Below are 14,284 nucleotides of genomic sequence, written 5' to 3' on the forward strand. Positions count from 1 at the left end.
GTGTTTGCCGGCTGCTGCTGCTGCTGCTGCTGCTACACAACAAACCTTTTTCGCTCTGATATCGAGATACCGAGTGGCGCACTGTCAGTTCCTCGAAACCGGTCGCCCGGTGGTGTTGGTGTTTCGTTCGGTTCGTTCGTTCGCGGATTATTCGTTTGACAGATTGGCTCCTGCTGTTTTTTTTTTCTCTTTTACTGTTCTTCCGTATACCACCTTTCCATTGTTTCGATGCGTGTTGGTGTTGTTTCCGAACGTCATCCTTCCGCGGAGATTGCCCTAACGCTGTGTTTTGAATTGAAATAAACAGAAATAAACAGCGAGCAGACTGATACCAGTGAATTCGGAGAGGTACGCGAGATGAATGCAATCATCGATGAAGTGGGAATTATCAAACACGGTGCATCCGTCCCCGGAGCAGTGATTGTTGTGCAGTGATAATGAACGTACGTTGGTTGGTAGGGCGTGCGGCTTCGGAACAGCATTCTAGAGGAAGCCTGTAAGCGAGTTCATAAGGGGACGAGTCGTAAGGTGTGTTTTTAAAGCGTTTTTTCTTATCAATGTCTTCGGCTACAATTAACTGTGTTTAACATTGCTTATGGTGATTAGTTTCCCTTTCATCGATCAATTGATTTTCCACCACACACACACGTTTTGCTTTCGAAATTACGGCGTATTTTCGCTCGATAAAGGAAAAGAATAAGCCAATAAGCCGGGGACACCCGATTGTGGCGATGGATCAGTCGGTGATTGTAAACGTGTGCGGCCAGTTGCGTGTGTGCGAGTGTGTGTGCGTGCGTGTATTGTCAGGATAACGAGCCTTCAATCCTTCTTAAGCATGTGCTTGAGGTGCACAAGGAAAGTAACGAAAGGCACCCGAAAAAGGAATCACATACCGGCGCACGCACACAACCGCGCGGCAGTGGCAAGAAAACAATGTCGAGGGTCCTTCGTTAAGGGGGCAACAACGATAAGCAGGAAGCCATAGGCTCTCGAGCCGCCGCTCCGGTCTGCTCCCCTCCGGAATCGAAACATTCGAAATCAGCATCGGCAGGCAGTCGTGGCCATCGTCATCGTCTTGGTCGTCGTCGTCGACGGTCGTGCCAAGGAAAGAAATCCGGAAAAGGCACAGTGGAGGAACGTGGCGTACAATAAAAATGGAAAACGAGTCCACACCACACACACCGCACGGCATGGCAGCCCTTGGGAATCATCGGCCAGCGAGAAGAGACTAGGCAGAACGGGGCGGTCTTGGTGGGCAAAAGGACACGAGGTCCGGACGGCACGACCACGATCGAAGGGAGTGCGAGCGAGAAAGAGGGAGAGGGAGAGGCAGGGGCAAGGGGAACGGTAGGTAGCATAAGACGGGGAATTAGTTCACCTTTTTTTTCCCCCTCGTGCTCGTGATATTATGGTGTACCTGGAGAAGCATTTCCGAACGGCAACACCACATAGCCCTCTTCGGATCGGGGTCTCTCTTTGTCTCCCTATGCCCTGTACGTTTCTTGATGTTGGTACCGTTTGTGTGTGCCACAGCGTGATCGGTTGATAAGAATGGGCATTAGTTGTGTTTTTATTTTCTTTACTCCTCTGTGGTTCTTCTTCGTTCGTTCGTGTTTCCTCCCCGGCGATAAAGGGGCTGCTTTTCCTGTTGCTCTTCCTTTTTTTTTTCTTCGTTTCTTGACGTTTGTTTTCAAGGACGAAACCATTCCGTTTCGGCCGAAACGGAGCGATGCGAAATTGTTGTTGTTTAAGGGTAGAGAGGTAAGTAACGTCGATGGGCCGGTTTCGGACGGAACCGTTTGCCTGCGACGTTTTGCCAAACACAAGGGGAAGAGTTTTTATTTATCTTTAGGTGGAGAGAATGAGCGGCGATAAAATTTTATATTTGCGCCCATTTCGGGCGCAAATTTCAAACTCATTGCACCCTTCCAGTGTAATTCGTTCGGAGTTTACTTTCTTTCGGCAATCGTTTTAAATATGCAACGATCAAGTTTATTTCTTGGCGGTGAAAACAAAAAGTCAAGAAACGGTGTATAATTTTTCGCTCACTTTAAACCCTGGTGAATTGCCGAAATATTACAATCAATGCGGCGTTTCGCGAACAAACTTTAACCACTGACAAATATTGTTACTCATTTACATACCAGACATTGTTTCAGCACAAAACTCCTTTTCGATTGAGTTTATCACTTCCTTCCCACGTCCATGTACCGGACGAGCCATGTAGTCGGGGGAAGTTTCTTCCATCTTTCTCCGGTTCATGAATGAGTCAAAAAATAAACCCCCCCCCGAATGTCAATGTAATCGAAACAACATACTCCACCGTCAAGGCTCGGCTGGGTGATTCTTCCTGTGGGTGTTTTTCCTTTTATTTTTGCTTGCCGCTTGTTGTTGTTGTTGTTGACGTCGTTCCTTAAGAATTTACGTCATCTGTCTGAGGCGCGGCGAAAAAAGGGGGAAGCTGCCTGTCTTTCCTTCATTACCCGCGAATGCATTATGTGAAAGCAAAACTGACGACAGAGAAGAAAAAAAGAAAACAACATAAAGGAAACAAAACAAAAGAGAAAGAAAAAAAAACACGACCAACAAAAGGTAATCCGTGGCGGATACCAATTGTTCCGTAATGAAACGCAATACGAACACAAATCGTCCCGTATCATTCCGGGATTGTTTTTCCATTTTTCCCTTTTTTTTTGTTTTCCCTCCCCCCCACCACCATCCACATCGTTTGGTTTGGGAATTGGTTTGTGTGGTGCGTTGAAAGAATGGAAGGTCGGACGGGGGTTTCCCTAAATGGAGGGAGACCGCGAGCAGCATCGCTTAAGATAACAACAAATGAAGAGAAAATAAAACGCTTTAGTAATGCTTCACGTACACACATGCAAACCCGTCGTGCATACGACGACGAATGAGGACAAGATAGTGGGGTTGAAAGCAGAGGAGGAGGGGTATGTTTGATCCAATGTTGGTTGGGGGGACCGTCTTTAGGGTTCGGGTGAAGGTACGGGTGGCACTTCTTGGTATGCTCGAATGCGGGGGAAAGAATGCCGGAATCGTATGTGGAGGAAACAACAAAACGAAACATCGGAAGGTGGAAGAAGAGAAAAAAAAATCTCGAGAGGCCATGAGACAGCAATTCATGGATTGGATTTTTAAATGCTGCGAAGCCCTTCGCGTAGGGCAACGAAACGAAGCGGACGTGTAAATGTATATAATAACAATAAAATAAACGCTCCGTGCTCACGGACACCTTCGAGAACCGGGACGCATGTTGTTGTATCGTCGAAGAGAGGTTAAAGACGGGAAAAGAATCATATGTTGAATTAAATTTAACCTGCCTCTTTCGTAGCATAGAAAAAAACGTGGGGAAAGGATAATTGATTCAAGAACAACAAAGCGCGAACCCCATTGGTTGTTTGTATTCTAATTTAATAGTTGTTGTTTTAAAATATGGAAACGATTCGAACCAAAACAAGTAACTTCGAGCATTCTGATTTGATAATCTAATAATAGAAAGTCAAAGTAGAGAGAAAAAAGTAAGTCATTCGTGAAAGATTCTTTTAAATGACTTACAAATGGTGTTAGCAAGATTAATTAAGTCAAATCCTTCAACAAACTAATTGCCCTTTCTTTCATTCCTCTTTTTTTCCACAGATCATACCCCAACCCCCTGTTGTGGTCTCATCATCTAAAGTTGGGCAGACGACACGAACACAACCAGCAAAACCGCCATCAACGGCAGCGCCCCGTTGGTGGTCGGGAGGACAACAAACACAAGGACCAAACCAGGATATCAAGATACCAGTGCCTTTCCCTCCCGCAACGGGTTGCTTTCCCATTTCCACGCCCGCTCTCTCGCAGTGTGCCACAGGCCTCAATTGTTTAGTTTTACGAGATGTAGCAAATTTAATTAAATCCACCCGTTTGTGCAAACTTTACTTTCACACAGATACACACACACACACACACACACACACACACACACACACACACACACACACACACAAACAAGCCCGACCCCCGCCACAAGTTCGACACAAGGATATCGGTTTCATCTCTTGTTGATGCCTTTGAGCCCAAATGAAAGTGGTGAGCACGTGGAAAAGCGGCTCCGTTTGATACCGCTTTTCTCGTATGGAAAATGGGGAGTGGGGAGGCGGGAGTTGGATGTTCGGGGCGAAAGTGTGTGGTTTAAAATGATTGGCACGGAAAGATTTATCTCCTATGAAACAGTGGTGATGTGCCGCCTTTTGGGTAGTAGTTTTGGAATGATTACTTCGTGTTTTATGTCCTTGTGATGCAATTGTTGACACGATCTGATCGTTTTGTTCGTGCGCCCGTTTGGTGTGGAAAAGTTTTCCAATTGGCAATTGGATATCGAACGACGCATTGGCTTTTATCGTCACAATTGTGTACATTTTCACGCGTCGTAGAGCTGAAAAGTTGGGTGGATGAAGGCAGCTATCAGGATAGTAATGTTCACACTTTTTACACCTTTACAGAGAAATACTTGAATTTACACGTACACGGAAAAAGGCTCTACTAGGCCGCCGCTACTCAGTGCCGATGAGGTGGAAAACAGTGTGTTGTACCGGAAGCAAGTGTTCTTAGTAGCGTGTTAAAGTGTGTGTGTGCGTCCGATGTTTGTCCCGCGTGTCGAGTGTTTTATTTTTCGTTCAGTTCATTCGTCCAGCAAAGTGCGTGTGTGTGTCGCCCTTGAGTGTCTGATCGTCCGAATCCTTACCGGAGGTTTTATGAAATAAAAATATAATCGAAGTTATTCGAAGTCCAGAATTTGGTGTGTTGGTTCCACGCATGTGTCGGTCCACGCAACGGCGCCTTGCGTTCGCAGCCGGTAGCGGAAACGGCCAATGTAACAGCAGTGTGCTCACACTTACCCCCCGATTGTGGCCCAACTGGCAGCGTAAAGGATAGTGTTAACACCGCCAGGTGGCAAGTGGATGTGAGTGAACGGAAAGGGAGAGTGCCGATCCAGCAAGGTGGAATCCACCTACAACACCTACACGACATACACACACCACACATACACATACACCCATCATACAACAGGCAAGCGTGAGGAGAAGTGTGTCCGCCAACATGTGTAATGTACCGCCAAAGTTCTACACCCTGTGCCGCCTGTGCCTGACCACGATCCGGGACTGCGATCTGCCGGAGTCGACGGTGAACTTCCGCGAGCAGTCGGATCCCAGCGTCCGCCACCACCGTCCGCAACGCCACAATGGCCACCTGCAGCAACAGACCACCGAGATCCAGCACCAGGATCAGCACCTTCCGATCGTCGAGTGCAACGTGGAGATTATCTGCACCGATGACGATGCCGGGGTAGTGGTACCTCCGGCTAACACAGAAAGTGACACCGGTGGCGGCGGTGGTGGTGGTGATGGTGGCGATGGCGGCGGCGGTGGCGGCGATGGTGGCGGTGACATCGAAATGGACGATGATGGTCAGATGATGATGGGTGATTGCGAAAGCAAGAACGATCAAGCAAGTGCCCTTCCGGTGAACGGAATCGCCGAGGCCGGCGAAGACGACGAGGATTACGATGATGATGATGTTTTCAGTGCCGGCAACATGTGCCCCGATCTTCCGAAGCGGATATGGACCTGTCTTTCAATTAAGGTAGGTGATTACATGATTTAAAAAAAATGGTTTCCCCAGACATATCAGAAGTTGTTTGGTATCTTCCTGGAGTTGGGACTATAGGACTTCCAAATACAATTTCAATAGAATTGTATTCTTCATTAAATGATAACAAAGATGAGATTCGACGGGACCATGTCTTCAACCTAGGTTGGGTATGTCTGAGGTTGTTGGATATAGTCTAGGATATATCCGGAGTTTTCAGGAATCTTCCTGGAGTTGGGACTATAGGACTGAGAAAAGTTTCAATAGAATTTCATATTTGTGCCTTCTCAAATGTTGTTGAGATTCGAGGACACTCTTACCTCAAACTAGCTAGGGGTGTTCTAAAATTCGCTGAGCTTTAAGAATTTAAGGAGTTGATTCAGAAGATGGTGTGTGAATATAAAATTTCTCTTAACTGAACCCTGAACTTGTATCGAATGACAATATTGGACGGTTAGACACATAGTCCTGCTAAACGGACCAGACCGTTCCCATCTGGTTCATGATTGATGGGACCATCGGTATGTTTGGAAGGCATCCTTTCAGCGATGTAACTCTTCCACCGATCCTATAGGAAGGTGCAGCGCTACACGTAGTTCTACCCAGCAGTGAACCCGTGCCAACTTCACATGCATGCAACTTTGCATCGCGGGTGAAGCATCGTGCGGCAGTGATTGATGAAAATGGCCCTTGCAAAGGATGTTCGATGAGTGAGGGAAGGGGACAGGCGATAAAAAAATGGTAACTGCCCTCAAACTGAACGTTCCGCCGCATCGTTAACGGCATCGGCAGAACCTGCGCAACGCAGTAAACCGTAACAACCTGCAGATGCACACATGTGCACACGAGCCGTAGAACACGGCCTTTTCTGATTCCACCGGAGGAAGTCAGTCTCCTGACTGACAGGACAAACAAGTGAGGTGGGCAGGCAGTAAAGGAACCTACAAAAAAAACTGGAGTAGCCCAGGGATCGATCGTTTGTTCGTGGCAAGTAGGTGTAAAACATAGTCGAGTTGTCACATGGAAACGGTTCGCCCGGCACGGTTGTGCTGGCGGTCGTTCGTGTAAAAATTGGACATTTGCAAACACTTTTTCTGCGCTCCGGAGCGAATATTTCCAACGCGTTGTTAGCGCTTTTTATGGCCTAGTTTTTCGTATCGCGCACATGGTGCAGGGAAATATCTGCCGGCATTTTAGCGTTCCCTGGTGTGGAAATCATCCCCGCGGGATGGGAAGGGAAAGAGAGGATTTATGCCTGGCGTAACCGGTGTAACGCAAATGAAACACACGGTTGCCAGAGCTGGCGGGGTTTTTCGATGTATCAAGGATTGCATGCATGCTTCGGTGAGACCGATGCGCTATTCTTACACCGGCTTTATACACATTCTGGCGTAGAACCGGGCCGTTGTTTGGGGTTTGCCGTTCCGTACTTCGAAAGGAATAACTTTTTTCCAACGCCAAAAGTTGCGCCGTAACGTTCCCTCTGGAAGTGCACGGTTCCGTTACTGCATTATCGTACGGATGCGAACGCAAACTATCGATGCAGATTCAGCTTGTGCAGGTGTCGGTCCTTTTTTCCCTCAGTTTTTGCTTTCCACTGCAACGGCATGCACCAAAAAAGTACCGTTTGCGGGATGAACTACCAGAGGCCCAATTGGTGAAGTCAATCCTTTTCCGTCAGTCAACTTCAGCCGCATGGTGCACTTTTTTAAACGGCAAATCCGGCGGCGCTCTTGCACAGGGTTGCATGGGATGCATGCTTCCGCATGCTACTTTGAAGCGCAAACGAGTCCATCGTGGTACGATTATCGCGAATTGCGGCCTCATCCCGAGCGAACCCCGAAACGGACGAGAGCGGATAGTGCCAACAACAGTTGGCATCCCTTGCATCTTGCAACGAGCCGTTTGGCTTTTGGATTTCCGGGATATGTGTAGCTAAATGGTCCAATGTAGTGGGTGGGTAAGTGGATCTCGCAGTTGCCGACATTGACGTAACGGACGTCAGGCTGGTCACTTCAATGGCGAGCGAATGAAACCAGGTCAGCCGGGTTCCTGCCAATCCCGGGGTTTGCCAGGGAATGTTTGCCACATATTGACCCGTTGGTTCTCCTGAAGCAGCAGCAGCTCGGAGTTCTCAAGGCTGAGAGATACCATTATGCAGTTCGTCCAACTAAAATCACACGCTAGAACGCAAACACATGGGCAGCGGGATGAAGGACATCCCATAGTTGGCAACTATTTGAGCAATCGAAAGGAGGAAGGAAGAAACCGACGGCTGCCTCTAACGATTGACTTGTTGGTTGATTAGTTTGGACGTTTCCGTTGCTCCGTTCGCTACAGAAATAGACCATCGGGAAAAATCCATATAGCACGCCCCCGAGGAAAAGGCAAAGTGCTCGTGAATACAGTTTTATCCCTTCGCCAGCTGTGAACTTCTCAGACTTGCGACGCTGAGAACCAGCAGGGGATGCATTTTATTAATATTTGCTTCACGGGTCCAATGGAATGTCCAAAGTTTTCTCGATCTTATCAATGGGAAAAGTTCGCTGACGATTCCACTTCGAACGACGTGGAGAAGCAAAAGCCTCAATCGAATGTCTCTGATTTCTGGCGAACTTCTTTGCGATAACCACGTCGACCTATTAATACATCCCACCCACATAACAAATCTGTATGAATTACTACAAAGTTTGTCCATTGGCCTGGACTTCTGGCCGATGGTGGCTCTTAACCACCTCCCCCCGGGGGGGTTATTATTTTCGATTTCGACGCGCAAAATCACGCTGTGGCCCGTCGATTGAAGGATGGATGTTTCATTGGTCGGCTTTGGGTGCAGAAAAACCGATTACGCGAACGCCAAAAGTCACATAAGACAAATGGGTCCGCTTCCGTGCGTGTGTGTGTGTGTTCTTTGTGGGTTTTCTGGCCGCCAGTGAGGTGACAGACAGTAATGGCAGGGGCCCTGCGGCGTTTGTTGTCTCCACAACTTTCTTGACTTATTCAGTCTCTCTTAATCTCTGCTTCACTCTGTTCGAATTCGGTGGCTCTTAGTGGGATGGGAGGGGGGGCGGAGAAGATGGGACACCCCCCCCATCCCCTCGTCCGGGACACGGTAAACTGCTCACTTTACGGCTGTGTACGCAATAATAAGCTGCCTGTCAGTCAACGTTCTGGTCGGTTCCGCGTCGGAAGCATGTCAGGACTTTCTCCCGATACTATTTGCGCGACTGATGAAATAGCGTAGCTAATATGTTGCCCGTGTGTGTGTGTGTATGTGTGCTTACTTTCGGGTATGGAATCGTTTCGCCTTTTTTTTTCCTGCCCCACCATCCACCCCGAGACAGTAAAGGAACAGACTGGAGACCTGAGTCAACATTAACTCCGCCATTCAGCGCCGCACGTCTACCACGTTTTGTCGGAAGCAAAACAACTTATCGCCCTCCGCTCGCTGTTCCCTCTTGTGTGGGTTGGCACATTTGAAGAGCGGCAGCGCAAACAGACAGTTTGTGTTGTTTGGAGTATCATCCTCCGCCGCCTTGCTAACATCCTGTTGCACTAATTCGCTTCTGCGAGTTTCCGCGAAAACTTTGGTTTTCGTGTCGCCTCCTCCGACTCCTGAGATCTGTGATTTCCGGAACTCTAGCCCCTGTGTACTCGGGGCACTACTGGCATAGCCCAAGTGAAATGCGGTATACGGTCCTTCTCCTCCAGTGGAAACTTTTCTAATCAATTACGATCACAAATAGTCTGGCGCACTCACGCTCGCTCCTATTTGGCGGCGTATTGCCGTTACGTTCACCAGCCCCGCGTGGACTGTCATGGCCGCTCCGGAATGGAACGGGAGAAGGACCGCTAGTATAAATCTTCTAATTTCATTTCACTTCTCGAGTGTGTAATTTATTTGCCAACGTGTGGTGGCGGCGACGGCGGGTCCGGGTGTGTGTATGTATATTTGCACATACTGCAGCTTCGCCGTCGTAGACGCTACTTTTCTGCGTACGTGCTCCGCGACACTCCGCTTGATATACTTCCAGCCGGGGGACTCGCTTGGACTCCGGTCGCGTGATAGTAATGGCCGAGAGCGTTGTGCAGCGCTACTTTACCTCGACGACGGTACGAAGCGTGAAGGTTGAGGTTAGGGTTTCGCCGTTAGCGTACGATTTACTTCCTGCGCCCACTTGAGACGCACACTCTTCTCAAGGGTTTGGCCGCAGTGGCCAGGGGTGGCGTTCGGTGAGAGATTTCACCCCGCGTGTTGCAGTTGCAGCGTGTTTTATGGACGTTGCGGGTTTATTTTCGGCTCCCACGCGGTAAACCGAACCCAGCGCGTAACTTCACATCCGAAGGCGAAGGCAAATTACTTCTGAGCTTCAGGAAGCGGTACCGAGTATGCCTAGGCGTCGCACTTCCGAGGAAAACCGGTCCTCCGGCGTGTGAGTCTAGTAATTAGGCGAACTCTACCGCCTCGAGCTCTGGGTGGGGGAGTACTCAGATGTCGTGGATCGATGCCTACTTGAACCGCGCGATGGCGTATGACTCATAGCATGCCCTTTCTTGTGTGGCTCCAGTTAAGACATCGGGCCCAAACAAAGTCGACTCCACGGTAGGAGACAAATCGCTTCTGGAGACGTTGTGATGGTTGATTGAGGTTAGTTTCGGTTTCGCGCGACACGACCGTTCGGTCCTCACGGGTGTACTCCGCTTCGGATTTGTTTGTCCCCAGCTAGACCCTAGTCGAGTGAGGCCTGATCGCTGAGGGTCGTCAATCTTCTGTGGAGCAAAATGGGAGGAAATAAAAAAGAGCTGGATTGGAAATTAGCACTGAAAACTATTACAAATTACCAAAGCATGACTGGTGAGGCGGCACGACCGCCCCTTATGGCGGCGATGGTGGTGGTCGATTTGTGCCTTTGAGCAGCGAACCATTAACCGACGGGGATCGTGTGCTTTGTTGCTGCGGGTTCTCGTTGTCGATAGTGGCAGAGCGGTTCGCCTTTTTTTTATTTGGGATTTACCCTTTCGCGTGCTTGTGTGCGGTTATTTGTGGAGTCGCTGCGGTGGGAAGAAGCGACTTGGAGGGGTTTGACCAGACCAAACGAAATCGATGCCGTGCGATTGGGATGGATGGGAAATAATTTGCCCCGCCAGGCTTTAGGTCCCATTTCTCTGCACGATCGATACCGATCGAGTTCTGAACTGGAGAGTTAACGGAACCCAGCGGTTTGGGTTTGTGAATTTTGATTTAGGACTACCACTTGGGAACGTCACACAGTTTAACCGGGGTCTCCTGTTGCCCATTCCATTTGGGGTAGATTTTGCAAATTGAGCTTTCTATTTGATTTTCCTGAGTATCTGAACTGTTCACTAAGGTGATCAAGTTGCCAACACAAGAAAACTGTGAAGATCGATTATAGCTCCTCCAGGTGAAGTAATTTGCAGCAATCAATCATCAGACTGAAGACGGAAGCTGTTATCGAAATATGATAATGACGCATCCCAATTACTTTTGGAGGCCACTTTGGAAATTCTCGCTGCTTGCTTGTAGTTATTTTCCTTTGGAGAACATGAACCATCCCCATTTAATGAGCATAATTTGTCCACCGCTGATCGATCGATCAATCGGTTGTGCTCTGCAGGCTGCAGTAAGTGCGATCCGCGATCGTGCTGCAGCCAACACGCGCCTTTATCAGCACGCTTTGCGCGCCGTTCGGGAGATACACGCTGACCTTTAAAAGCCTACAATTTGACGCCCGAAAAATGCCGTGGACAGAACAACAGGCAACCATTATCACCACTTACAACCGGTTATTTTGGTAGTTTGCTTGGAGACCCGGTTGTGGCGGCTCTCAACCGTTCTACAACCTTTTCGCGATTGGATTGGGCAGACTTCGGAGCTTTGTTGGCTAGCTGTGTAAAACCTTAGATGAGCCTTGGATTGGGTTTTGGCGCAGGTAGAGTTTTTGGGTCGTCGGCAAATGGTCGCATGTTAACTCTTTTAGAACCGCCTCGTAGATGGCTACGGATTGTTGGAACAGCTGAAAGGATATCTGCCATCAGAGGTATTCACGTGGGTCTTTCTGTGCCGCTCGCATGCTTTCGAGGTTTTCAATCCTTCCGTGAAATTCGTTTGGACTACAAGTTTCGGCACCATTTTCGCAGGTAGCACCGCTAACACATACCCACACACGCACACCTCGTAAAGCCTGATTCCAATCTGAAAGGCTCAACCTCAAGCGCTGAGCGCTTTTAATGGTCGATCTTTAGTGGAAGGATTTGCGCACCGTTTTCCTTTTTTCTTTGGCTTGGTGTTATTCCTCCATTGGAAACTGGAAATCAGGATCGGCTACTTTGGCGTGTTGAGCGTTTTGACCATTTTGGCAAACTCTACCTGAAGCCCCGTCGGTCGTCAAAGTTGACCCTTCGCGTACGTTGGTGGTCTCCCGCTCAAACACACACACGTACGCACACTCGGGTCCTTTGTCGTTAAAAGATCGAATTTCGTTGTGCATCGAAGGGTTCCCGCGCCGACCGGGATAATATATGTGCTTCCTTTCGTTCGTTTCGGTCGCTTTATTATCGCATGTTTTTATGAATCCTCAATCACGCAGTGGCAGTATTCGATGGATTTAAGTTGATTTGTTGGACACAGAGCGAGTCGAGCTAGTGAAGGCACGTCCGTCCTACATTGTCCAGAAAGGCCCCCGGGTGGAGGTTGTTTGCATTTTCGGGTAGCGGGTTCGTCTGACCGTCAGGAGTAGCCGACTTAAGCCCGCCACCATCATCCAGGAATCGGTTGGGAGGCAACGCAAAAGAAAGGTGCATGAAGCGAACGCTGCCCGCAACGCTCGTAAATGTCAAAAACTGATAAGTAAACGTATGATAAATGGCAAACTTCCTGCCGAAACGGTTTTAACGGCCGTTCCAGCGAGCGGCTTTGCCAAAGATTGGAGCAAATGCGCGAACCACACACAGATACCAATTTTGCGGAGCCTTTAACTGCTGCTGCCCGGCATTTGTACATTTGCTGATTTTCAAGCTTCTTTTCCTCATTGTGAAGGGTTTTATGTATTTCGCCTTAATTTTTTTCTTTTTATTTTCGTTTCAAAAATTTTCCGCTCCTTCCGGAGTTCGTTATCTGGAAGCGTGAGGCTGTGGTTATGTTTTTAAAATAATTTCCTGGTTTTCTTGCTTTCTTGATGGTTTACCCTACTTTTTAGGCTTACGCTGACTAAGTTTTTTACGTAGTGCTGTTTCAAGTGGTTATCCACTTTGACCGTGTGTTGGTAATGATTGTTCTGTGCTTCATGTCGATTTACATAACTCAATTAAAATCTGTCTTTAAATCTGTCTGAAGTTTCTTACAAGTTCCTTTTAAAATCGAACAATCTTTTGGCGGAAATCGATCGTTAAACATCGCCCAGTATTTCCCAAACCGTTAAAAAAAAACTCCATCATTTAGCGAACCGTTTAACAGCTATTATACTTTGTTTTTAAAAACCCATTTCCCAACACCGCGCGTGGTGTTCGATAATTATCGATTATTATTATTGATTACAATCACCAGCGTCCACGGACGGGTGCCGGAACCGGTTTTGCGTGATTTATCTGCGTGCACGGTGGGAGCATCTAGGAAAATGTGGTGCGACCAACTCGGATCTCAGCTTCCGAAGGGAATGTGGGTGTCTTTAATAGCAAGACGTCACTACTGAGAGATGGATGCAGGTTGTACAAAAATTTTAAAGTTTATCAAACAAGCAGCACCTTCCCGTTGATCAGGTCCTTCTCTTTCCGGTCTCTTCGATTAATTGATGTTTTCCCACATAAATGTAAACGTTGGAAATTGTTCGTAAAACTCGAAAACACCTTTGATGTTTGCTTACATCTTGGCACAGAGTGGGGGTTTTCTTTGAAGTACAAATATGTACAAATAATATTAATTTCCGATGATATTCTTGGAATGTCGTATGGATAAAGGCCTGAACGCCACGTGTGTTAAATCATGAAGAACCTATACATCTCCATGGATTGTTAGTGTACAAACGTGTACATAATCCTTCCATTTCAATTCCAGTTACCACCTAAGGATTTACGTTGTTCCCTGTTCCAATCTCGCCTGTTATCGGGTTGAACCGCCGGGAAGCCGTGTTAGATGAATGCCAACACTCTCTCTCTAACACACCAAGCTAGCCTTTTCCTCGAGCGTGATTCTCAGCGAGTGAGATTTCATAATAACATCATGCCCGTCCCCCCACAACTCCGCGGTCCGGCACGACACACGGTTTTGATTGACACTATCATCGACATCGGTTGTGCGAGGTTCGGTGGCGAAGGAGAGAGAAGGGGGTTGGGAGGCTGCTGGTGGCGCATAAAAAGTGATTAACTCACCTTGTGTATGGTATTGACGCGTAAATGCACGATGACTGTACGATACGATCGCTTCCTTGTGTGTCCGCACGAGAAGATACGAGACTGGGCTGGAAATGAAACACGCGTAGCACCAACAGCGTGTGTGTGTGTGTGTGTGTGGGGGGGGGGGGGGTTTGGGTGCGTGTCGCCGCCAGCATAAAAGCACACACACACAACACTCGCGGACGAACGAACGCGGTCGATTCGCAAATACGAGATGAATTATCTC

General features: G+C 48.1%; 1 protein-coding gene across 2 annotated transcripts in view; it reads left to right on the plus strand.

Moving 5' to 3' along the window:
- The first annotated feature begins 5,445 nt into the window (after nt 1-5,445).
- The window catches only part of LOC131265677 (uncharacterized), a 197,902-nt gene continuing 189,063 nt past the window's right edge, over nt 5,446-14,284 (plus strand). For both annotated transcript variants that reach the window (XM_058267969.1, XM_058267970.1), the window contains exon 1: nt 5,446-5,643. In XM_058267969.1, the coding sequence (XP_058123952.1) occupies nt 5,455-5,643 (189 nt within the window). In that variant the 5' untranslated portion in view covers nt 5,446-5,454. The remainder of the gene's footprint in view (nt 5,644-14,284) is intronic.

Source organism: Anopheles coustani, chromosome 2, assembly GCF_943734705.1.
Source record: "Anopheles coustani chromosome 2, idAnoCousDA_361_x.2, whole genome shotgun sequence".
Lineage (NCBI taxonomy): Eukaryota > Metazoa > Arthropoda > Insecta > Diptera > Culicidae > Anopheles > Anopheles coustani.